The sequence below is a fragment of the Setaria italica genome, chromosome I, assembly GCF_000263155.2.
Source record: "Setaria italica strain Yugu1 chromosome I, Setaria_italica_v2.0, whole genome shotgun sequence".
NCBI classification, from domain to species: domain Eukaryota; kingdom Viridiplantae; phylum Streptophyta; class Magnoliopsida; order Poales; family Poaceae; genus Setaria; species Setaria italica.
Genome location: NC_028450.1, coordinates 30,127,656 through 30,152,238, shown reverse-complemented (window position 1 = coordinate 30,152,238; position 24,583 = coordinate 30,127,656). Strand labels below are relative to the sequence as shown.

General features: G+C 49.9%; 2 protein-coding genes across 2 annotated transcripts; one reads left to right on the top strand and one right to left on the bottom strand.

Annotated features, from left to right (window-relative positions):
• Positions 1-687: 687 nt before the first annotated feature.
• Positions 688-2,006, bottom strand: LOC111257982 (UBP1-associated proteins 1A-like). The gene is made up of 2 exons (XM_022828589.1): positions 1,560-2,006; positions 688-1,476 (listed from the first exon to the last, which is right to left on the bottom strand). Exons 1-2 carry the CDS (start codon positions 2,004-2,006, stop codon positions 688-690), a joined length of 1,236 nt encoding a protein of 411 aa, XP_022684324.1.
• An 8,700-nt stretch (positions 2,007-10,706) lies between these two features.
• On the top strand, positions 10,707-11,207 carry LOC101781401 (E3 ubiquitin-protein ligase RNF181). The gene has a single exon (XM_004955001.1). The coding sequence runs from the start codon at positions 10,707-10,709 to the stop codon at positions 11,205-11,207; it is 501 nt and encodes a 166-aa protein (XP_004955058.1).
• The last annotated feature ends 13,376 nt before the right edge of the window (positions 11,208-24,583 follow it).

Genomic DNA, 24,583 nt, shown 5'->3' with positions numbered 1-24,583 from the left:
GGAGACGCAAAATCCAATCATAAAGAGGGATATAAGTTGTCTTCTCCATTAGTTAGCGAGACAGCGTTTTCAACTTGGAATATTGGCACATATTATTTCAGATTTCTTCATCCATGTTCAGAAAATGAGAATAAAAAAAGGTGTTCAAAAGGTTAGCTGCAAGTCTGTAACTTCATAGGATCATAGCCCTATCGAGCAAGAGGCTAGTCTTGTTTGAATCTTGTCAAGGATGCTACCCAGCAAGCTTTCAGATTGTTCCTGTTCTCGAAGCTGCTATGCAGCAAGCCTCCAGTTCCATGTTACAGAATTTTTTTCTGAAAGCTACAGCACCACAAATCACACTTCTCTCAGTTTAAGAATAAGTTTTCAGGTAATAAGAACCAAACTAATTCTGATAACCAGGTCCAAGGTTGCTCTTGTTTCCAGGAACAGGTCCAAGGTTGCTCTTGTTTCCAGGAACAACGCATTCACTTACAGTCTTACAGATTAAGAGTCTGTTCTATAAACTACACTATCTACAAAGTTACATTTCCTAGTAATTAGATATCATAATAATCTCTCCCATGATAAGCAGGGCAACTGTAAACCATGGGAATGAGATGTCCAAGGTTGCAGATTCTTACTTCAGTGTGAAAGTAGCATTGAGTCCCTCCTAGGTTCTGTAGCAAAATGGCATGATACTTTCACCTATCTTCCCAGGTAGTGCTGTATCAAGCCAGGCCTAGTCGACAACTGACCAGGATGCAAAGAAGGTGGCATGGTATTCTTTGCAGCTCCCAGTCCCTGGACCTGAAGAGATGATGCTGAATTGTTCGACCCAATTACAGACACCATGGGTGATGCACCAGCTCTAGCAGCGTCATTCAATCCAACATGCCCAATTGCAGCCCCACAATGACTTGGTGGTGTGCTTGATGTGCCATGAACCAGCGAAGAGGACACAGCCGTGGTGACAGGGGCCGCACCAAGGATACCAGCACCACCAGCAGGGACATTCTGACGAAAGAGAGCTATGGCCGTGGCTGAGCTACTCCCCTTCGCCTTCAGCCCAACCGACTGATTCAACTGAAGCAGCGAGGGCTTGGATGTCAATGCAAGGTCTTTGGCCTGGACTGAGGACAATACCGCGGTAACGGCGCCACCATTGCTCTGCACACCTGTGTCTGTGGGTGTGGCGGCAGCATGCTTCGGATTGCTCCCCCTGTATGCGCGCCGGCACTGGAGCTCGCACCCGTCGAACACCTTGGTGGGCTCCTCGAGGGCCTTCCTGAGCCCCTCGGGCGTCTTGTACAAGAAGATGGCGTACCCGCGGAAGAGCCCTGTGGCCCGGTCGGCGCCGAGGGGTCCCTCCTCGATCTCGCCGAATTTTGAAAAGAGCCCCCTCAGGTCGTCGTGCGCGGCGCGCTCGGGCACGTTGTCGACGAAAAGCTTGCGGTCGGAGGAGGAGGACCGTGCGACGGGGCCGAGGGCGGCGAGCTGGCAGCGACGGACCGGCCGTCTACGCGCTTGGACGAATCGGCGAGAGCGCGGCGCGCGTCGCAGCGGCGGCGGAAGGTGACGAAGCCGTAGCCTCGGCAGCGGCCCGTGGCGCGGTCGGCGACGGCGTGGCACTCGTCGAACGCGCCGAAGGGGGCGAATGCGGCGGCCAGCGCTGCGGAGGTAGCGCCCGGGCCGAGGCCGTGCACGAAGAGGCGCCGGGGCGCAGCGTCGGAGGCGGCGGAGGCCGCGACGCGGGCGAGGAGGGCGGGGCTCCGGAGGCAGGCGTCCGTGAGGAGCTCCAGGAGCTCGTCCCTGGTGAACGGCTCCAGTAGCTCGCCGATATCTTCGTCCTCCTCCGCCGCAGCCGCCTCCGACACTTCCTCGCGCTCGACGGAAACCGAAGGCCCCGCCATTGGTGGGTTCGTCGTCACGGAGTCCTCGCCGTCGACTTCTTCGCCGGTCGACTCCCGATGGACTCGCTCCGCCGGCGGCTCGACCTTGCGGGGCCGCTTCCGCTTCCGACCCATGATGGATTTGGATTCGGGGGTTGGGGTTAAGATTTTGCGCGATCGCCGGCGGGGCAGTGGACGCGGCGGGGTCGAGCGGCGGCGGCGCAAAGTCAAGAGCGCGGTGTTTTCTACTCCCTCTCCCTAGAAAAATTAACAAATAGTTCACTCCAAAATCTCAACTTTGTCACTATGCAAAAAAGAAGATTTCCCATCACAGTACATGCATGGAGTACTGAATGTAGATGAAATCAAAAACTAATTGCACAGTTTTATTGTACTTTGCGAGACGAATCTTTTGAGCTTAATTAGTCAATATTTGGACAATAATCCACAAATACAAACGAAACGCTACAGTGTTGCTATAGTAATTTTGACACTCTAAAGTTGGGCAACTAGGCCTTGTTTAGTTCACCTCCAAATCCCAACTTTGGCACTATGCAAAATGAAGATTCCCTATCACATCAAACTTGCGGTACATGCATGAAGTACTAAGTGTAGACGAAATCAAAAACTAATTGCACAGTTTTGTTGTACTTTGCGAGACGAATCTTTTGAGCCTAATTAGTCAATATTTGGATAATAATTCACAAATACAAACGAAATGCTACAGTGTTGCTACAGTATTTTGGGTACCCCAAAGTTGGGCAACTAAACAAGGCTCTAACTCTCACTTCTCAAGAAATTCAAATTTAATCAAATTCAAGAGTGTAGATCTTCCCGCCGCCTGGCTCCGACGGCACCTCCAGCCCCTCTGCCACCGCTTTCCACCGCCGCCGACGCTAAAAAATTGAAGCCTAACATCCCCACCGCCTCCACTGCCCAACCGGGAATCCCCCGCTGTCTCAACCACCACCGCTGCCGGCCGGCAAGCCACCCCGAGCTTCCTTCTTGGCTTGAAGGCTACAGGTAACCCAATCCCAAACCAAACCCCGAAATCCAAACTAAAGGCTGGTCGACGCTATTGTCAGATTGGGAGAAGAAGTAGAGGCGTGGCGTTCATCGGTTGGTCAAAAAAACGAGTACTGGAGCTCCTTAAAACACTCTATTTTCAAATAGATTTAATATGAAAATGTATTACGTAATTAATGTATTGATATTTATTTTGTACTAGTACTATTTTATATAAATTTGATTAAATTTAAAGTTGGTGAACTCGAATTTCGAGAAGCGATAGATTTTTAGTACGGAGGGAGTAAAGATTTCGGTTTATCACACGCTGTATAGTTCGCGTGCCTGAAATGAAATCTCATAATTTTTTTTTTGCGAAAAAAATCAGCGTTAGTACCTTCTTCGGCGCCGCGGCTGAAGGGGAATCCGTGAGCGGAGGCCCATATGCGGCCCACCGCACTCCCCCCTCATCGTTGCGGCTGATGAAGTGATGAGCATGCACCATCCACATTTAAGATTTAATTTGAGATATCCGACCCGAGTCTAAGACACTCAAAAATCTGTAGCAACAAATGGTTGTTTCTCTTCACTATTTTGTCTGATGTTTCAAGACTCTGTATTGCCCGTGGGAGGCCTGGCAGTTTCTTTTTCTCGAATGCGCATCATTGTATCAAGTAGAAGAAAATAGGCTCACGCGAAACACTCCACACTAGAAAAATGCAAGAGGCATACAAGTATACAACCACTACTCTAATTCTACTGCTATTATACTCGAACTTAAGATGACCTAAGCGGCGAGCGCCTGCCATCACCCAGAGATCGATGTCGCTCTTGATGCGCTGCAACAGCTCTTGGGTTGTGGACGAGCACTGGTTGAATAACCGTGCATTTCGCTCCTTCCAAATACTCCAAATCACCAGCATGAAGAGTATGTTGAGTCCCTTCCTTCTCTCTCGCGGCTGTAATTTCGTCAGCTTGGTCCACCAATCCCGCAGCGAGATTTCCTCATCGCTGAAACTGCAGTTGCAGTTCATCACCGAGGCTGCTACCCACCAGGTTTCCTTAGCGTAGGCGCAATGGACGAGTATATGATCTGAGGTCTCATTGATCACAAAGCCAGCATTTGTCCTGCGCCTCAAGTCCATGCCGTCGTCGACGATCAGCAGTCCAGATACGCCGATTAGTTGCCAACCAGGTGAATTTTTTTTTTTTTACCCTAGGTGGTGCCCAGCTCTTGCAAATCCTAGCTGCCCCTTGCAGCCGTGTGCTTCCAGCATGCATTTATGTGTAGGCTGACGCAGTTGTGAAAGTCCCATCCGCTGTCCAACGCCAGCGGAAGGTGTCCTCGCGGCCCTCATCAAGGCCGATCGCCGACATCCTCTCCCAGATGTCAATGTACTCAACCAGCACTTGTGAAGTCAGACCACCTCTGATGTCCTGTGTCCAGCGCCTGTTAGCCAAGGCCTGTGAGACCGTTCTACCCTTTCTGGTTCGCTTGGAGACCGTCTCGTGAAGTGTAGGAGCCAGCTGAGCAATGGATTGCCCATCGATCCAATTGTCAGTCCAGATTCCAGAAGAGGGTGCTCCGTCCATTCCCAACACCGACCGTGACCGATGCTCTGAAGAAGGCCTGGACTTCAGGCTCGATGTGAATCTGTAGTGCTGACCACAATTTCCCTTCGTCCACTTTCTGCAACCATAGCCATCTTGTTCTCAGCGCGTACCCTGCCAGCTTGAGGTCAATCATGCCCAATCCTCCATACGTTGTCAGTCGGCAAACATCATTCTTTCCCTTTACCGCCGTATCTTTCCCTGTCCACAGGAAGTTTCTTCTAATTCCATCGCGCTTCTTGATCACCCATGGCGGCAGTTTGTCAGACATGCTCAAGTATACCGACGTCAAGGAGAGCGTCAACTTTACCAATGTCAGGCGTCCGCTTTTATTCATCAGCAGGCCTAGGAAGGGCTTTGGTGGGTGGGTGGGTGGGTGTTGTGTGTGTGTGGGGGTGTGTTGTGTGTGTGTGTGTGCGGGGGGGGGGGGTGTTTGGTGGAGCTGGGGGCGAACAACATATATGTAATTAGTACATATAATTTTCTATTTGGTATAGTAAGCATTCGAAGATCCATCACAAAGCAGCCCATGCCGTAGGTAACTCTCCCTTCCAGTCCTATTCTACGTAATCTGATCCATCGAGCGGAGGGCAGGCCGCAGGCGGAGTTTCGTTTGATTGCTTCCTACCGCAGCGATCCTGCCTGCCCATCGACGCGCTCTGGCTGAGGAGAGGAGACGCCTGCGCCGATCTGATTGGCTCCTCACCCGGCGAGGCAGCGATCAGCAACGGCAAGGACACCGATCCGATTCGCTCGTCACAGTAAGCAACACACCGATTGATTAGTATTCTTATTTGTATTTTTGTATACGCTATGCTTATACCGATTGTGCTAGGGTTAAAATTTTTTTCTCATGACAACAAGTTTGATGTTGAGTTGCATGATTTTTTCTCTGAATTAAAAGTGTTGCAAGTATCTTTGTCAGAAGAATTGATGTCAGCACCTGAGATACATCCAATTTCAAACGCCTTTGATAAATCCAATTTGAGCAGCAGCTTTGGTATTTTCCGTTTCTTCAGTAGCGCCGCGGATCGCTATACAAGTTTGAAATTGTCCAGGATAGATCTTCCTCTGAGATAACAATACTCTGAAAAATCTCCATAGTTTGCACGCGAAAACAGGCCCTCACGTCGCCCTCCCCATGGGCGGCGGTCTCACCGCCATCAGACCTCCCCCACCGCCTCTAGTGCCCGCCTTGCCGCCACCGGAAGCCCAACCGGCTCCCGAGGATGATAGCAGCGGGGCAAACCGGTGGCCCCCAAGGACAAAGCCGGGGTGGGACGGTGCAAGGTGCTGGAGCGGCAGAGGGCCAGCCCTGCCATGGGCGGATCTGGCCTCCCTGCCCCCAGATCCGCCGCCCCCAGCCCATCTTAGCGCGACGCAAGCAGGCAGCAGCGGAAGGGGAGAAGGCGGTGGCGGCGACTTGTGGCCATGTAGCTGTCGATGTGCGGCAGCTCGCTGCGGGCGTCTTCCTCGCGCGCGTCGTCGACGAGCTCGTCGAGGCAGAGCACTCCCCGGCGAGCTTCCAGAACTCCCTCTTCGTTGTCCTGTCCTCGTCGCACGTGAACCGGTACGACGGAGGTGGCGTTCCCAGCCGCCGCGAGAGGCACGCGCACAACACCTCACGTGTTAGGGACGGGTGACCATGTCCTGCCCCGAGCAGGGTGGTGGGCACTGGACTTCGTGTTGATGACTCCTGGGGGCCTGGCACGGCGGACTCTTGGTGGCCATCTTGGTGGGTGGCACGCGAATGAAGGCCGGGCAGTCGGCGCGAGCAACGGAGGAGCGTAGGTCGGGAGAGAAGCGCGGCGGTCGGGTGGAGCACGCGGCAACCGGGAGGAGCGTGCTGCAAGCCATGTAACATGGAACGGCAAGCGGACGCTTGGCGTCGACAGGGAGGTGCAGGCAATAGAGGGTGATGCGCGTGGGCAGCGGTGGAGGGTGGCGACAAAAACAGAGGTGGAGGTACGGCGGCGGCGGTGCCTCGGCTGGGTTGCCATAGCAATGGTCTGGGAGTGCCAAACCATGTGCGTGCAGCGAGGGGTTGTATTGCTCCAGGCGAAAGCTATCACCGCCCTTCGTGCTGGTGGACATGAGGGCGACGCTCTAGGACGTCGTCTTCCCTGTTGGGGGCGCCATGTTGGAATTACGACCCTGCTGCACGGGGTTCTCTAGGTGAAAACCCTATCTAGATCCTAGACAAGCAATGACGGCGCCATTGGTGTTGTGCCCTGCTTGGAGGCGTCGTCTTTAGAGACCCAACTTGGTTCGTGGCATTGCTGAACCATTGTCACGGGAGTCCACTACCGATGGCGGCATCCGCGTGGTGAGCTGAATGGGTGTTGCCGAGCCCATGTGCAGGCGATTGAAGTTATGGTGGCGGCTAGGGGTTGTTGCATGGTTGTCAAAATTGGCTGCTTGCAGCGGATTGCGGCGGCTGACGTTGCTTGGCACCAGTCAGTGCGGTGTGGGATTGCGTCGGAGAACGGCGCTTGCGGCAACGGTAGTGTGGGATGACTAGGCTTGCAGCGGACTGCGGCAGGTTGCTTAGCTTGGCTGGACTATCCGGTGCAGTATATTGTTGAAAGACGGCGCAATCGACTTCTCTAGCTTGCTATCACGGCGGAGAAGGCTATGTCCGAGGGTGAAGCAATGAGGTGAGGTCGACACACTGTGGTACCCTGGTTGATCAATGGAGATCTCGGGGAGCGGGGTAATATCGCTCGACACTATGACAGCGAAAAAAAAATGGATCCGTGATGTGGAGTACTTCGGTGAGCATGGCGAGACCCCGCACACGGTGTCTCTTCGAGGCGACGAGAGAGAGGTAGAGTCCAACGGTGGTGACCGTGAGGTAGCCTACAAGAGGTCCGGATTCGGTGTTATCATCCTATCATGTGGAAAGTGATATTACAACGACACTACGATGGAAGGTCCTCACAGTGAGCCCCTAAAATATGAAACCAACTTTGTTAGACTCTGGATTTTAAATAGTTTCACAGAAAAATAGTTTTGGACATGTCACTGTTGTAGATTTTCCTCTAGGATTTATTTTGTGTTTAAGCCTTTAAATGCCCTATGAATCACATAAAAATGCTAAAAATGCAAATCCACCTCTGTTAGTTCACTTATGATGTGCTTGTTCTAGATATGAATTTTGTAGTACTAGACTAGATGATAAACATACTGATTTGAGTCACACATTGAAATGCTAGGTTTGATCTTGCCTTTTGCTTTATAAATGGAAGAAAATAGATACAAAAATGTGAAACCACTTTTGTTGAGTTCCTGACACCAGTGCTTCCCTAGGAAAAATATTAATCTCTGTTTGAAACATGATGAAGCTTGCTTAAACTTTTCTGCAAAGCTAAATACAAGTAATATATGGAAAATAGATGTCCTTCATATTAAATCATGGAAAAATTACAGAAAATTTCTGTTGGACCTAGAGAACGCACTGTAAAAATTTCAGAGCCAAACTTTCAATGCAACTTAAGTTAAAAATAGTAATACGAAATCAGCTTTAGGGTGTTTTTTCATTTTTAGTGATTATGTGGAAATCAAATGAGTCCCAAAATTTTACAGTAACCCACTAATGATGTTAAGAAGCCTCTGTAATTTTTCAGCACCATATCACACTTAGTGCAACTGGAATGAATTTTTGAAGTTAAGGCTAAATAAATGGAATAAGAATGAATATTAAATAAAAAGGGTAGAATGGGAAAATGAACATCTAGGTTATTAAGAAATTCAGAAATGGGATAACTTTCCAAAATAAACTTGACCAACCCTAAAGTGAACCCACCTTTTCTTTTTAGAAGTTAAAAGAGATAAACTTAATAGATGTGTACACAATCACCATTATGTCAACCCAGGGTTTAAAACACGAAATCACTTTATCTCACGAAAAACTCAGTTTGAATCTTGACTTGGGTTACTTGTTCATCGTAAGCTTACACCTCTGCAATATCTTATGAATGCATCCTGCACATGAAATCGTGAAACTTGAATATTACATATGCATCTCGTGTAGAAGCGAATCTAGCAAACGAGAAGTACGAACTGCTGCCGACTGCTGAGGAAGGACCTGCCGAGCTACATCACGTCAAGGCCGAGCAAGAGCCCAGTCAAGCATCCAACGAGCTCCTTACTAATTTAGAGTAGGAAGGCAAGCCCCAAAGCATAACCTTATTTTTAAAGTTCATGCAATATCTATGTTACTTATGTTTGCGCATTTAAGTTTATAGGAGTTGATTGAAAACTTAGTTACTTGATCTCAGGTATCTATGGTTGAATACTAGAATGATAGGTCGAGTAGCCGCAATGCTAAATAAGGACTTGGCAAAAGTCGAGTGCTTTCCTATCACTTGCGAGTCATAGGAGTTGCTTGAATATTAATACTGCAACCATAAGGATGACGGACGGAGTTGGGCATTGGTTCTGATTCATTGGAATTCGCCCCGTCTGTCTAGGAAAAGATGCTAAGGTCGAAATGTGTTTAGAGCTGTGGTCAAGTGTTTGAAAGTACTAATCTCATACCTAGTATGGGATAGGGAAGCCTAGTACCTGATTGAACCGGGGCGTGACTTTATCCTACTATCTCTGGAACGAAGTTTCCCCTTGTGTATCATGTGGGTACAAGTGCAGTCACAAAACGGCGACATTTCGGGACCGTGGGGCCTTGTATCCAAGGGAGGTAGGCCATGTCCACGTGCTCGAGGATTGTTGGGGACGGTTGACATGTGTGGACCCATCATGGTACGCAATATCGTGGGGTTAGGTTCACCTTGCAAGGTTTAAAAACTCGATTAGAATCGTTTGCCTCTCACAGTTTGAGACTGCCTTACCCACTTCTGCACTAAGTAACAAGTGGAACAAAGAATGATTACTTAATGATGATGCTTGGAATAAAATGTTTGCTCAACTTGCTTGCTTAGAACAGGTGCTTACCTAGAATGGTTAATCTACTAGAACCAGCTACTAAAACTTGAAAGTAAAGATCTACTTTAGATGCTTTTGGCAAAAACAAACCCCTCAGCCAAAAAGCGTTGCATGTCTATAAGTTGGTGGAGTAGTTACCACCCAACGGTTAAGTCTTGCTGAGTATTAGTATACTCAGCCTTGCTTGTGGCTTTGTTTTCAGGTAATGTGGTAGACGTTGATGAGTGTGCTGCCAGTTTGACTTGGCCGACCCAGTTCTAGACGGTCGAGTGGGACCCGTCCTCGATCGGCGAGAATCGTGGTAACTGATGTCATGGTCAGCTTTACCATGATGTTTCTGCTTCGACGTTTAGTTGCCATCCTTTTTCCGCTGCTTAAACTCTGAACAATTTACTTTATGCACTTTTAAACTTTTATGGTGTAATAATTAAAGTGGGACATATGTATTAATCTACTGTAATGTTGTAATCTCTGAGCTCGATTTCGTGTGAGCAAGCTTTTCGTTTCGATCCGAAACAAGTGGTTTATCGGTATAACCCGCAGAACACCCTTTTGTAACCCCTTTCTCTTTTCTTCTTCTTTTTTATTTCCTTTCTGATATTTTATTATTAATATATAATTAGTATGGGTCCTAACCCCTCCTTTTCCATAAAAAAAATCTCATGATTTTTCGCTCGATAGAATCACTGCTGTTTTGGCGGCGCGGCGGCCGCGGCTCACGGGGAATCCGTGAGCGGAGGCCCATATGCGGCCCACCGCACTACCCTGGCTCTCCCAGGCTAGGCCACACACATCTCTCGACCACAGCCATATGTGCCCTTTTTGTCAGTCCTATCCCTGTCTTTCCTACGAGCGGGTCCCAGATGTCGGTGTCCTCCTCTATGCTATACACCGGTGGTTATAGATAGAAGATGGATTGTGAGGACTCTGACTCCGTGGGAACATCATCCTAGCCTAGGAGAGCTCCCGTCGATCAGCACTCGGTTCGGAATCGAATCGAGTAGACGACGACCAGGAATCGGAGTCGCCTGCTGCTACAAGGATCGGAGTCGGAGTATCCAGATGGATCGGTGATGTGTTCCTTTTCCGATCCGATCCGGTCCTCAATCACCGCCTCCGATCCGGCCTCCGCCGGCAGCCTATGTATAGTAGTGGTAAGCAAATCAAAGGGATACATTCGCAGATCGATCGATCGGATTGCTTTGCTCTCTGCTCCACTCCAGCGATAGACCCGTCCGACCGGGCGTCTTCAGTTCTTCTCTCCCCCGATCCTCGCCGATGGACATTGCGCAAGGCCAAGGTTACCCGCTGGAGATAATAATTATTACTGATGATAGTACCCCGATGCCCACCGGCAGGCGAGCTCGCCACGACATTCCCGCATGGGTGCATTGGCCGGAATTTTATCCCCGGAGGGCGAGCTCGGAAGCCCCCCGCAGCAGCAAGCGCGCTCGCGTCGCCGCCACCGAGGATGCCATCCTGGGCCTGCAGGAGGTGACGGGTCGCTCGGGGGACGAGTGCGCCATCTGCCTGCAGGACTTCCGCGCCGAGGAGACGCTCAGGGCGATGCCCTGCTCCCACGCCTTCCACCAACACTGCATCTCCCAGTGGCTCCGCCGCAACGCCGTCTGCCCTCTCTGCCGCCACGAGCTGACCGCTACTCCCACGCCGGAGGAGAAAGAGGAGGACGGCGGCGGCGGCACTCCGACGCCCGAGGAGGACAGGGAGGAGGAGCGGGAGCGCGACGGGAGACCTTTCGCTATTTTTTCTGCCTTCTAGAGAAGACAGGAGAGGAGAGATGAATGTTGTATAATCGAAAGATCATCTTTCTGTTGAAAGCCTGAAATTCGTGCTTGTGCGAGTATCATATTCTCTTCAATTAACATTCTTCTCCATGCTGGATCTTCTTGTTGCTAAAAATACATAACCATTTGATATATTTGTCATCCGATTGTAATGCTATACTGATCTGCAGTTTGCAATGCTAGCAAGTTCTGAACGACAAATGTTTAGGATGCCAGATGCCGATGCCTTTTCCTTCTTTTATAATCAGAAAAGGGGCTCACTGGATCACAGGCGAAGTTGCAACTGTCTCCAGATTGCTGCAAGCACAAAAACTGGTTTCGTCCGGCACAAAACGCCAGGCACCCATGCCTGAGAATACAGACAGTTTCAAATCCACTAACTAATGTCTATCACAATCAGGTGAAGATACTAAATATATATCTATTTAAGTATTTTGTTAGAATATTTAACAAATGGGAGAGATATCAAGCTAACATTTTTTATTGTTAGCTATGTACCCTCATTTTTTCAATTTAAGAATCCGTAATAATTCTCACGAGACACGCTAGGAAAAAAATAAACCTTCAAGATTGAAACAAAAATAAAAAATATCCATAAATCAATCCTATAGACTTTAATAATTACATCCATTAGCCTATTAAGTTTCCTAAAAAATAGACAACACGATCATTATTAAAATATTTTCAAGAAAACCCACTAAAATTATATCTAAATTATCAACCTTTGCAATTATAAAAAGAATCTAAAGTAACCCCGTAATATTCAACTAAATTATCCATACATGTCATTCTAAAAATAATTTAAAATATTCTTCTAGATTTGTACTAAATTATCCACGTGTGTCGTTATTAAAACTAACCTAAATTAACAACTAAATCTTAATCAAATTATATGCATGTTTCATTATATAGAAATATCGAAAAGTAAATTAATATATGATTCTAAATTATCTATTTTTATCATTATTAGTATAGAAATACTATGTTAAGTTTACGCATGATGGGTGTCATCATATACACCATTTATAAATGTACATGAGCAAGCGATGGAAAATATTGATTTTTATGTTAAACACAATATATGGAGTTGCAATGCAAAGTGAAAAGGTATTAACGTTGATGAAAATGTGTATAGAGTAATTACTAAATTAAAGACAATCACACTTGGATAAGAATAAGTACATATATGTACGAGTATTGTGTTAGAATATTAAATAAATGAGTGAATCGTAGGTAGACAAATTTAATTATTAGAAAGGGATCTAATTTTTGAAAACTTTACAATACAATAGCTCTTAAATTATTGACCCGTGCTGGAGCACGGGTTGATGGACTAGTAACTTTAAACCGATTAGGCATCTAGCACTACCATTGTAGCGCATCAATCTTCCTCCATGAATACTATTCAACATTTTCTTACACTTGATTCAACAATCTGTTAACTATATGTTGTAACAACTCTGCCTTAATTAAGTGTACTTAAACTAAAACAAGTCATTAGTCACTAAGCAAAAGAGGTGAAATGTCCTTTTTGACCCTAAAAGAGCTCTTTTGGAGTTAAATATAAAACTTAAGTTTTTATATACAAACCCGTCGATCCACAGGAGCAAGCGATCCACCGGAACCTCCGGGTGCTGGTGGAGACCACCGCCGTTTAGCAGGCGGGAAGCTCCGCGCCGTGACAGCGCCATGCAGCTTCTTGCCCAACCGGAGCACTAGGGCCGCATCAGCCGAACCGCTCCATTCGTTTACCCCCGCAGCCTCGTCGCGTAGGGCAGAGCGCCGCGGCCGCACCACAACCCGACCCAGCACCGGCTCCACGTCGTTAGCCTATGCACGAGCGGATCGGGCCGAACCGTGACGTACGCAGCTTCATCCACGCGCGACGCCTAGCTCGGCACGACGCCGACGTCCATCAGATGGCGGCGCGGGTGGCTGACGCAGACCGCGACCGGTCCAACGAGGAGCACGAAAAGGTGCACCCCAGGTGTGGTGGCCGACTGAGCGACCGGAGCAGCAAACGAAGCTCCAACCTGGAAGAACCAAGGTCTCGGGCTTTCGGTCGCCGCATCCAGAAGGTGCTCTTCCCGTAGCGTTTCCGACCGCCCACCAACATCGCCAAGTACACTGGGAGACGAAGCTCGATGTATGGCTCAAGGACTTCCGGCTTGCCTGCGGAGCTGGAGGAGCAGACGATGATTACTTCATCATCCAGTACCTCCCCATCTGCGTAGGGGAGTTTGTTCGAGCGTGGCTCGAATTCCTTCCGCCCAACAGCATTCGTGACTGGGCGAAACTCAAGAAGGTCTTTGTCGGGAACTTCTAGGGGACCTAGGTCTGCCCTGGGAACTCCTGGGACCTCAAGAGTTGCAAGCAAGAGTCCAACGAGTCCCTGCGGGATTACATCCGCAGATTCTCAAAGCAGTGCAACTCCCTCCCTAACGTTGTCGGCCCGTTCCTCTCAGAGACAACATGCAAGTCCCTAGTTCACAAGCTCGGCTATGTGAATCCCAAGACCACCCGCGAGCTGCTCGATATCGCCACCAACCACGCCTTCGGCAAGGAGGCAGTCGGGGAAGTCTTCAACACCGGTTGGGACAAGGGCAAAGCCAAGTGCGAGGATCAGGATGAGGGCTCCTCCACCCAGTGGGGTAAGAAAAACAAGAAGGATCGATGCTGCCCAACTGACCCAGCCTTGGTCGTCGCGGCCGACCGATCGGGTAAGCAAGCCCAGCAGGGCTAGAGCGATCACTTCAAAAAGCTCATGGAGAGCCCCTGCACCAAGCACACCTACCCCGTCAAGCACTTGTACAAGGACTATGAGCTTCTCAAGCGTTTCCTGCGGCAAGACAGCAAGCCAGGGAAGGGAAAGGCAAGGAGGATGCAGCCAAGAAGGGAGGCGCCCCAAGCAATGAAGGAGAAGGCTTCCCCGACCCCGAAGCCTACCTGATGATCTTCGAGGGGGTCCGACGTCGGCCACTCCAAGCGTCAGCGCAAGGTGCGCTACCGATAGGTATGCGCCGTCGACTCATCTGTCACTAAGCAAAAGAGGTGAAATGTCCTTTTTGACCCTAAAAGAGCTCTTTTGGAGTTAAATATAAAACTTAAGTTTTTATATACAAACCGTCGATCCACAGGAGCAAGCGATCCACCGGAACCTCCGGGTGCTGGTGGACACCACCGCCGTTTAGCAGGCGGGAAGCTCCGCGCCGTGACAGCGCCATGCGGCTTCTTGCCCAACCGGAGCACTGGGGCCGCATCAGCCGAACCGCTCCATTCGTTTACCCCCGCAGCCTCGTCGCGTAGGGCAGAGCGCCGCGGCCGCACCACGACCCGACCCAGCACCAGCTCCACGTCGTTAGCCTATGCACGAGCGGATCGGGCCGAACCATGACGTACGCAGCTTCATCCACGCGTGAAGCGTCCCCACATAAGTAGAGACTAAATGTGATCCAATTATCAGTCCCAGGAGGCTGATAACACATTTATTCAACAGATAGTTCAGAAACCGTACAGCTCACGAAGGAGCGGGTGGGAAAGCCACACCCAAAGTAAAACTAAAGAGATAACAATACAAATCCAAGTTGCAGTCCAGTCGGACTCTGGGCTGCAATCGGAACTATGCGTCAGCGGAAGCATCCTGCAAAAGGGCCAACACCGCAGGCAGCGTTGGGTGCAGACGCAACCTCCTACTCGAAGTCCTCGGCGACGTAGTCCGGGTTCTCCTCTGAAGCAGCCAAATAGGGGTGAGTACAAGGTACTCAACAAGTCCAACCCCATCCACAGAGGGGGATACAACAAGAATATGCACAGGGTACAACAGGGATATGGTTAAGGTTCATTTGCAATAAAGCTAGATTTTGGACACATGCAGGGGTTTATTTCAAAGAATTTTCGCAAGGCATTTTCTTTAGTAACCGAAACATTAAGTGGGGTTGATCCTACACAAAGGATCCAAGTTTTATCGCTACCGGACTCCCCGTCCGCCGTAGCGCTCGGCACAACTGCCGGACACTTCCAAAATCCAACACACGCCATAAAAACCAACCATCTCCAAATGCTAGTTATGTGACCAAGCCGTAACTCGTCCAATGCCATGGACACGGCTACCTGGATAGGTTTTAACTCTGCAGAGGTTATACACTTTTCCCACAAGTAGGGTACCGCAACATGATCACCTTAGTGACGGTGCGGATCCTAACAAAGCCATTACCCACCTTAGCCAAAACCGACTAGTCAACACGGAAGCACCCAAGGGGTTAACGGCCTATCCACGAGGCCGGAACCGGGACCTAAGTCACCAAGAGCTTACTCCTTTGCTATGGGCTCCCATTGCTCACCAGCACACCTGAAGCCTAGCAGTTTAGCTAGTGGGGTTTATGCTAAGCCGTTGCCCATACAACGGTCGAGTGGTTGCACGATGGTTGAATTAGGCAAGATGACACATCAACTCGGTCCTTAGCCATGACAAGATGGATATCTCCCGACCTTGCTCAACCACTAAGGTACGAGCCTAACAATATGGCATTTCACACAAGAAACACCCATCCATCTCGCCCATACACCACTTCTCTTTACACCCAAAAACCCATCTACTCAGTTGAACACACTCACACATTTATTTTCTGAATAAACAAGTGTGGTCATGATTGAATATGAGTAACGAGTTCCTAAGCATTCTAGCAGTATTTATCATCTAAATAGAGCAACTCATATTTAGAGACAAATATAGGTCAACAAGGAATAATCATAACAGTCAAGGGGTGGCTATCCAACCATGTCTTGCAATAAAACAATATGCATTTTATAAAACAGGCCAATAGGTTGTGTTTGAAAAACTAGGTATTAAATATGCATCAAAGGGTGAGATTGGACTTGCCGTTCTCAAAGCCCTCCGGGAGCTCCTGCTCGCGGTACTGGTCCTTGGGCTCGGGCTCGCGGTTGAACTCCTCCTCGTGCTCCTCCTCGGGTACTCCGCGATCTACGGCACACACAAACGAGCACACAATAAATAAAAAGGAAATAAGATTTTACCCGTCGAGCTCCGAACATAGAATGTGAACGGAAAATAGGTAAGAGAGGTATTTTCATGAAATTTGGATATGCCTCAGCGAAAATATATGAGAGGAGGCCGTGGTCAAATTTGGGATCAATTGGAGGAAGTTTGGCGCATGAAATGACGAGCTAAAGGAGTGTTAGGGGCTTAAAACAAGGTTTTAGGACTAAACTGCGAGAACCAGGGACTTATTTATATTTTTTTTCAGGAAGGTGGAAGGGCGTATTCGCGAAACTTCTTTGAGAGAGGTGGGAGGGCTGGTTTGTAATTAGAGGAAAGGAGGGGGTTAGATCGAAATTGAAGGGGATTCTCCCCTTCTACTTCCTAGAGCACGGGTACAGGGAGGTAGGAGGCAACCCAGCGGTGGGCCGGCCAGTCAAGCTCGCCGGCGGCGAGACCAAGCGGCGCGGGAGGTAGAGGAGACCGAGGGGACTCCGTTTTGACCCTCACCTTGGGGATTCGGCGATGGGAAGTGAGGGGGCCGGCGTGGGAAAAAAGGGCGGTGGGCGGGGCTCTGGTGGTGGCGCACAGCGTCAGTGGAGAAGGGGGGACGAGCTAGAAGGCGAGGTGAGGTGCTGGCAGGGGCGGCCGGCCTCGGCCCCCTTTTATAGGTGACGGGAGGGGCGGGCGGAGGTCGGAGGTGATGATGGCGGCCGGACTTCCGGCCGGTGGCGTGCCGGAGTGGACGTCCTCGTGGATGGTGTGGTGGCTCGGTCGACGAGGAGTACAGGGAGTCCACCGAGGTGATGGCCGGTGTGACGTGCGGTGGGACGGCGGCGATCGGCGGCCGGTGACGCGGCACGTGCGGCCAGGCGCTAGGCGCCAAAGGCCGGGCGTGCGGTGCGCAAGCGGGCGCGGGCGAGCGGGCGGGCACTGGATGAGCGGGCGCGCTGGCGCATGCGCTCGAGCGGGCGCGTGCGGCGTGCGGCGGCCTGGCGCGGGGCGGCGAGCGGAGTGCGGGTGGCCTGGTGCGGGCAAGCGGCGTGCTATAGTGGAGCGGCGGCAGGAGCCTGCGCGGGCGCTTGGGCGAGCGGGCGTGTGCGAGGGGCCAGGGGCACGCTAGCGCTGGCGCGTGCGCTGGTAGGCCCGAGGCCAGGTGCCGGAGGTGACTGAGCGGGCATGCGCACAGGGCCCGACGCCAGGTGCAGTGCTGGCCGCGGTAGAGGATAAGTGTTGTGCGCGTGGGAGCCAGGGAACGCTGCATGCAGGGACCAGACAGGGCCAGGTACAGGCACGTGTGCCAAGGAGAAGCAAGCACTCGGCCACTAAAAAGTGAAGAGAAGCCTGCATGCGGAGCTAAGCGGTGCATGCGGCCAGCACCAGGTTCCAAGGGAAAGAAAATAAAATAAAAAAAATGGTGCATGCATGCATGCGTAGGAAAAAATTAAGGTGTTGCTGGTGTGAGAAGCATGCATGCATGCGTAGGAAAAAAATAAGGTGCTGCTGGTGCGAGAAGGAAAAAGGAAGAAAAGAAAGAGAAGGAAAAAGAAAGAAAAAGAAAGAGGGAAAAGAAGGGAAAGAAGGAAAAAGAAATAGATGGCGGCGATTGCGGAAATGGTTGCGGGCACGCGCGGCGGTCTTCCGACCGGCACGCGGCGAAATTTGCGGGGAACGGAAAACGAGGGTTGACGACGTCGGGTGCCGGGACGACGGGTCCGATGGGAAGGAAAGGATTTTTCGGGAGCTCAACGGTCGGAAAATTTTGGAATGCATTTTAATGAGTGATTTAAATTGGTAATTTTTACGGGCGTTACAAACCTACCCCACTTAAATTGAATCTCGTCCTCGAGATTCGGCTGAATTCTAAAAAGATGGGGAAACTCCTTCTTTAACGCATCCTCGCATTCCCAAGTAGCTTCTTCTTCACCATGCCTACTCCATTGGACTCTGCAAATCCGTACTACAGAATTCCTCGTTCTTCTGGTGACAGTGTCTAGAATCTTGACAGGTACCTCCTGATACCGCAGATCCTTTTGCAAATCTATGGTTTCCACCGGTACTGGTTCTTCCGGTACTCTCAAGCATTTCCTTAGCTGGGACACATGGAACACCGATTGTATATCCGACATCTCTTCGGGCAGCTAAATACGGTATGCTACCGCTCCAACTCTTTTTAACACCTGGTATGGTCCAATATACCGAGGGGCTAGTTTTCCTTGCACTTGGAACCTTCAGGTACCTCGAATCGGGAAACCTTGAGGTATACGAAGTCCCCTTCATTGAAAATCAACTCTTGTCTTCTTTTATCTGAGTAACTCTTCTGCCTAGACTGTGCTGCCTTCAGCTTCTCTTGTATTTCAGCCACTCGTTCTTCTGCTTCTTTGATGAAGGTGGGTCCCACTAGAGTGCGCTCTCCTACTTCCGACCACATCAACGGGATCCTGCACTTCCTTCCGTAGAGACCTTCAAACGGTGACATGCCTAAGCTGGCTTGGTAACTGTTGTTGTATGAGAACTCTGCATAGGGTAGACTCTGTTCTCAGTCCTTGCCATAAGTAAGGACACATGCTCTCAACATGTCTTCCATAATCTGATTCACTCGTTCTGTTTGGCCATCGGTCTGGGGGTGATAGGCTGAACTAAAATCCAGTTTGGTGCCCATAGCTTTATGCAGACTTTTCCAGAATCTAGAGGTAAATTGGGTCCCTCTATCCGAAACAATTCTGCTAGGCACACCATGCAGCTTCACTATATTGTCCACATAGAGCCGAGCTAGCCTTTCTCCACCATAGGTGGTCCGTACAGGTAAGTAGTGGGCAACTTTAGTGAGTCGATCCACTATTACCCATATGGAGTCATTCCCTTTCTGGGTTTTGGGTAAACCCACTACAAAATCCATGCCAATTTCGTCCCATTTCCAAACTGGAATGGGTAGTGGTTGTAGTAAGCCGGCTGGCTTCTGGTGTTTGGCTTTAACCCTTTGGCAAATATCGCAATGCGCAACGAACTGGGCTATGTCCGCTTTCATCCCATTCCACCAGTACTTCTGTTTTAGATCCATATACATCTTAGTGGATCTCGGATGGATGGAGTATGCTGAGTTATGGGCCTCATCCATGATGGTTTGCCGGAAATCACCTTCCTTGGGCACACAAATCCTATCCTTGTACCACAAGGTTCCTTTGTCATCCACTCTAAAGTTTGGGGCTTTATTCTCTCTGGTTTGCTTACGAATCCTTACCAAGTCCTAATCTGAACCTTGGACCTTTCGGATTCTATCTTCCAAAGTGGGCTGAACACTTAGCTTGCGGCTGGTATTCTGAGGGATGATGTGTACATTGAATCGGGCCATTTCCTCTTGCAAGTGGGGATCCTTAGGTCTGATCTGTCCATAGGATTTTCTGCTTAAGGCATCTGCTACCACGTTAGCCTTACCGGGGTGGTAGTGAATTTCCAGATTATAATCCTTGACCAACTCTAACCACCTTCTTTGCCTTAAATTCAGATCTGGTTGAGTGAAGATATATTTTAGGCTCTTGTGGTCCGTGTAAATCTCACACTTGTTCCCAATTAGATAGTGCCTCCAGATCTTGAGAGCATGCACTACTGCTGCAAATTCCAAATCATGGGTAGGGTAGTTTTGTTCATGGGACTTAAGCTGGCGGGAGGCATATGCCACTACCTTCCCATCCTGCATCAAGATACACCCTAACACTTATTGGGAAGCATCACAATAAATGACGAAGTCCCGCTAGATATCCGGTAGGGTTAATACTAGGGCGGTCGTCAACCTTCTTTTCAGTTCTTGAAAACTCCTCTCACATGACTCTGTCCAAATGCATTTCTTATCCTTCCTAAGTAGCTCTAACATGGGCCGGGCTATCTTAGAGAATCCTTCAATAAACCTCCGGTAATACCCAGCTAAACCAAGAAAACTCCTGATTTCACTAACATTGGTGGGTTGCTGCCAGTTGGAGACAGCTTCAACTTTCTCAGGATCAACTGCTACTCCTTCTGCGGTCAAAATATGACCAAGAAATGCCACCTTCTCGAGCCAAAATTCACATTTGCTGAATTTAGCATAGAGTCGGTGGGCTCTCAATTTTTCCAACACCACTCGTAGATGCTGATCATGCTCTTGGACACTCTTGGAGTAAATAAGTATGTCGTCGATGAAGACTACGACAAACTTATCTAACTCCTCCATAAACACCTTATTCATGAGGTTCATGAAGTAAGCAGGGGCATTGGTCAGTCCAAAGGACATCACTGTAAATTCAAACTGGCCATAGCGGGTGACAAAAGCTGTCTTCGGGATGTCACTTTCCTTGATCTTGAGCTGATGGTAACCTGATCTCAAATCTATTTTGGAGAAATATTTGGCTCCTTTCAATTGGTCAAATAGGTCATCTATTCTGGGAAGGGGGTATTTATTCTTGATGGTGACTTCATTCAGTGCGCGATAATCCACGCACATCCTCATGCTTCCGTCTTTTTTCTTGACAAAGAGCACTGGGGCTCCCCACGGGGATGAGCTAGGTCTGATAAAGCCACTCTGTTGTAGTTCACCTAACTGTTTCTTCAGCTCTGCCAACTCAGATGCTGTCATTCTATAGGGTCTCTTGGCTATAGGGGAGGTTCCAGGGATAAGGTCGATTACAAACTCTATATCTCTGTCTGGGGCATTCCAGGTAGTTCTTCAGGAAAGACATCAGGGTATTCACTCACTACTGGAACTCCTTCTATGGCCTTGGCTTCCATGCTAAAAACCATTGAGACGGGTCCACTTCCCCGAGTGTGACAGGTCACTTGTACACCGTCCTGATTAACCAGGTGTACTACCTTATCAGCACATCCTATGTGACCATCATGTAGGCTTAACCAATCCATTCCAAGGATCACATCTATCCCCTTAAACTCAAGTACTACTAAGTCTGCTAAGAATTCTACCCCACTTAAATTGATCCTTACCCGGGAACAACCTAGTCGACACTGGATGTCAGCTCCAGGTGTCCAGGTTATTAGGGGTACCTTTAGTATTACTGTAGGTATGTGGTGCTTATCCACAAAGCTTGATGATATAAATGAATGTGATGCTCCAGAATCGAAGAGTATTGTTGCCAAGGCTGAGCTGACTAGAAACTCACCGAATACCACGCCCTGAGCTTCTTGAGCCTCTTGTGCGCTGATATGGTTGACGCGGGCTCGTCCGAACGACTGCTGGGGCTGCCTCATCTGCTGGCTGTTGTTGTTGTTGCCGGGGTTGTTGTTGCTACGGACGGGAACACGGTTGGCTCCTGACACTGCTGCCCTTGGCCCAGTCACTGCGTTGGAGAAGGCTAACGCAGCTGGCTTGTTGGCGTAGGGGCAGTTGGCGATGAAATGCCCGGCTCATGGCAGTTAAAGCATGCCTTGCCATTGTTGGTGACTTGACTGGCGCTGTTCTGTGGGGCCTTGGCAGGGTTCTGGCTTCTGAATGAGGCATTGGGCTGATGGGAACCGGAGGATTGAGACTGGGTCCGGTACTGTATGGGAGCTTGGGACCTGGGCATGGGGTGACCAAAGCTCCTTGGTTTCTGGAACCTGTCCTGCTGGTGGGCCTTGCTGTCCAGGAACCGGCGCTTGTTGTCCCTCCTTTCATCTGCCTTGGCCCTCTCAGTCAGGATGGCCATGTTCATCAGAGTGTTGAAATCAGGGTAGATCTGAGGAGTAAGCAGGGTCCTCAGTTTTGCGCTCAAACCCTTCTTGAACATGTCTTGCTTCTTCTCATCCTTGTCTACTTCTTCTGGAGCATAGCGGGCCAGCTCCATGAATTGATAGGTGTATTCTTCCACGGACTTGTTGCCTTGGCGCAGTTCACGGAACTTATCTGCCTTGCGCTTCATGATGGCCGCAGGGATGTGATAGCAGTAGAACTCAGTCACGAACTCATCCTAGGTGATAGTGGAGGCATCCTGGGCGGCAGTGCAGTAGTTCTCCCACCAAGCTAAAGTAGTCCCTGTGAGTTGATGAGCAGCCAGGAGAACCTTGTCCCTGCTCTCACAGCCAAACGGCTCTAGCTTCCTCTGGATGACCCGCAGCCAGTCATCTGCGTCCAAAGGGTTGATGGACCCACCAAAAGTGGGTGGCTTGGTCCGGAGAAAGTCTGTCAGCTTCACATTCATGCCCTGTCCGTGGGGCCTTTGGCGGGTGATGGCATTGGCCAAGGCTTCCAGCAGAAGGGTTTGATTCTTCATGACTTGTACAAAATCAATGACCGGTGGGGGCGGTGGCTGCTGTGCTCCCACTTGACTTTCCCCCTGCCCTCGGGCTGATTCACTTCTTGCTCCTCGTGGTGCACCGCTGGTGGGGGTTACTGCCTTTCCAGCTGTCTTTCTGCACTAGGAGTGGCACGTGCTTGACTCGGGGAGGTCCTGGTAGCACGTTTGGGAGGCATCTGCAGATTGAGTGAACTTTCATGAGACTCGGATTTGGATATTAAAGTGATGTTTAGTTAATTAGTTCAGATTTTCGAAGAGATAGAATCCACCTCCTGTCGACAAGCACACAGACTAACAAACAACAAGCACAAATGATTTTATTATTTTGCCGGGGCGGTTACAACACTTAGGGTGGGGCCAAAACACGCACTACACGGCCGGTACAACAACACAACTGGGGGTACAAGTCTAGACTGGGACGGCTTCTGGGGTACAACTCTAGGTGGGGCACTCTACTCGCGGGACGAATCTTCACCCTGCACAGAGTGGTCTTCTGGCGGAATAAGGAGGGCCAGCACCTCATCCTTTAGGGTCCCACCTGCGGGAGGTGGTTCCGAGGCTTCTCCGTTGGCCACCTCAGAGTCCCTTTCCGAAGGCGGTGGTGCTGGTGGGGCATCAGGGCTCTTCCGCTTCCTGGACCCCTGGGCAATAGGGACTCCATCCAAGACTGGGGCCTCGTCGTCCTCCACGACCCACATCTTCCTTCTCGCGCGGTTCGAGTGGTGGACCTTCTTCAGCGCCCGAGCGTGTTGATCTTTGGCCTCCTTGAGGGCCTCAATGGCGACGGCCTCATTGCTTTGGGCAGCTGCGGCTCGGGCCTCAGCTGCTGCCAATCTCACCTGGAGCCTCCTCACCATAACCTCTGCGTCCTCGGCTCTACGGATCCGCTGCTTCAGATGGGCGGTCTGCACATCACAGAGTTCATCCAAATTGAGGAGGTAGGCAGCCATGTGGAGCATGGTGGGGTCATCCTCGCGCTGTCCACGTCCTTCCAAAGTCCTCACCCGGGCCAGCCAAACCAGGCGGTTCTTCTTGACGAGTGGGTAGAACCTCATTGGTGTGCGGCCGATGTGCCTCTTATAAATCTGGCACAGGTAGCGCAGATCTTTCCAAGCTGCCACCTGGTAAGTGTCTTTCTGCCGAAAACCAATGGTAGACACGTTCCAAGGCTGAATATTGGGGAAGCGGCTGCTCCTGCCTACGTAGATGGTCATCTCACACCGGAGAGTCCCACGGTCTTCATACTCCCGGCTAGAGTACTCCGGGCGCTTATAAATCCCGAGACGGTCCATGCAGGCGAACAGCAACCTGGGAAAACCAGGCTCCTCCAGGCAATGGCTGTTGACCCATCCATCTTCGGCAATCTGGAAAGAATCGGGGTGTAAATCAGTTTTGCAATTGAGCAGAGGAAGCAAGAAATTTTGTAAATCATTTATTTTGGTCAAAAAGGCTTTTCCGGTCCGAATGGTTACGTCCTATGGCTAATGACAGCTCTGATACCACCTGAAGCGTCCCCACATAAGTAGAGACTAAATGTGATCCAATTATCAGTCCCAGGAGGCTGATAACATATTTATTCAACAGATAGTTCAGAAACCATACAGCTTACGAAGGAGCGGGCGGGCAAGCCACACCCAAAGTAAAACTAAAGCGATAACAATACAAATCCAAGTTGCAGTCCAGTCGGACTCTGGGCTGCAATCGGAACTATGCGTCAGCGGAAGCATCCTGCAAAAGGGCCAACACCGCAGGCAGCGTTGGCAAGAGAGGTATTTTCATGAAATTTGGATATGCCTCAGCGAAAATATATGAGAGGAGGTCGTGGTCAAATTTGGGATCAATTGGAGGAAGTTTAGCGCATGAAATGACGAGCTAAAGGAGTGTTAGGGGCTTAAAACAAGGTTTTAGGACTAAACTGCGAGAACCAGGGACCTATTTATATTTTTTTTCAGGAAGGTGGAAGGGCGTATTCGTGAAACTTCTTTGAGAGAGGTGGGAGGGCTGGTTTGTAATTAGAGGAAAGGAGGGGGTTAGATCGAAATTGAAGGGGATTCTCCCCTTCTACTTCCTGGAGCACGGGTACAGGGAGGTAGG

Bases quoted from the DNA above. Each gene is read 5' to 3' on its own strand.
- LOC111257982 (XM_022828589.1), bottom strand. From the start codon at position 2,006: ATGGGTCGGAAGCGGAAGCGGCCCCGCAAGGTCGAGCCGCCGGCGGAG. The intron at 1,477-1,559 runs GTCACCTTCCGC...CGTCGCTGCCAG, and splicing joins GCTGCCGAGGCTACGGCTTC to CTCGCCGCCCTCGGCCCCGT.
- LOC101781401 (XM_004955001.1), top strand. From the start codon at position 10,707: ATGGACATTGCGCAAGGCCAAGGTTACCCGCTGGAGATAATAATTATT.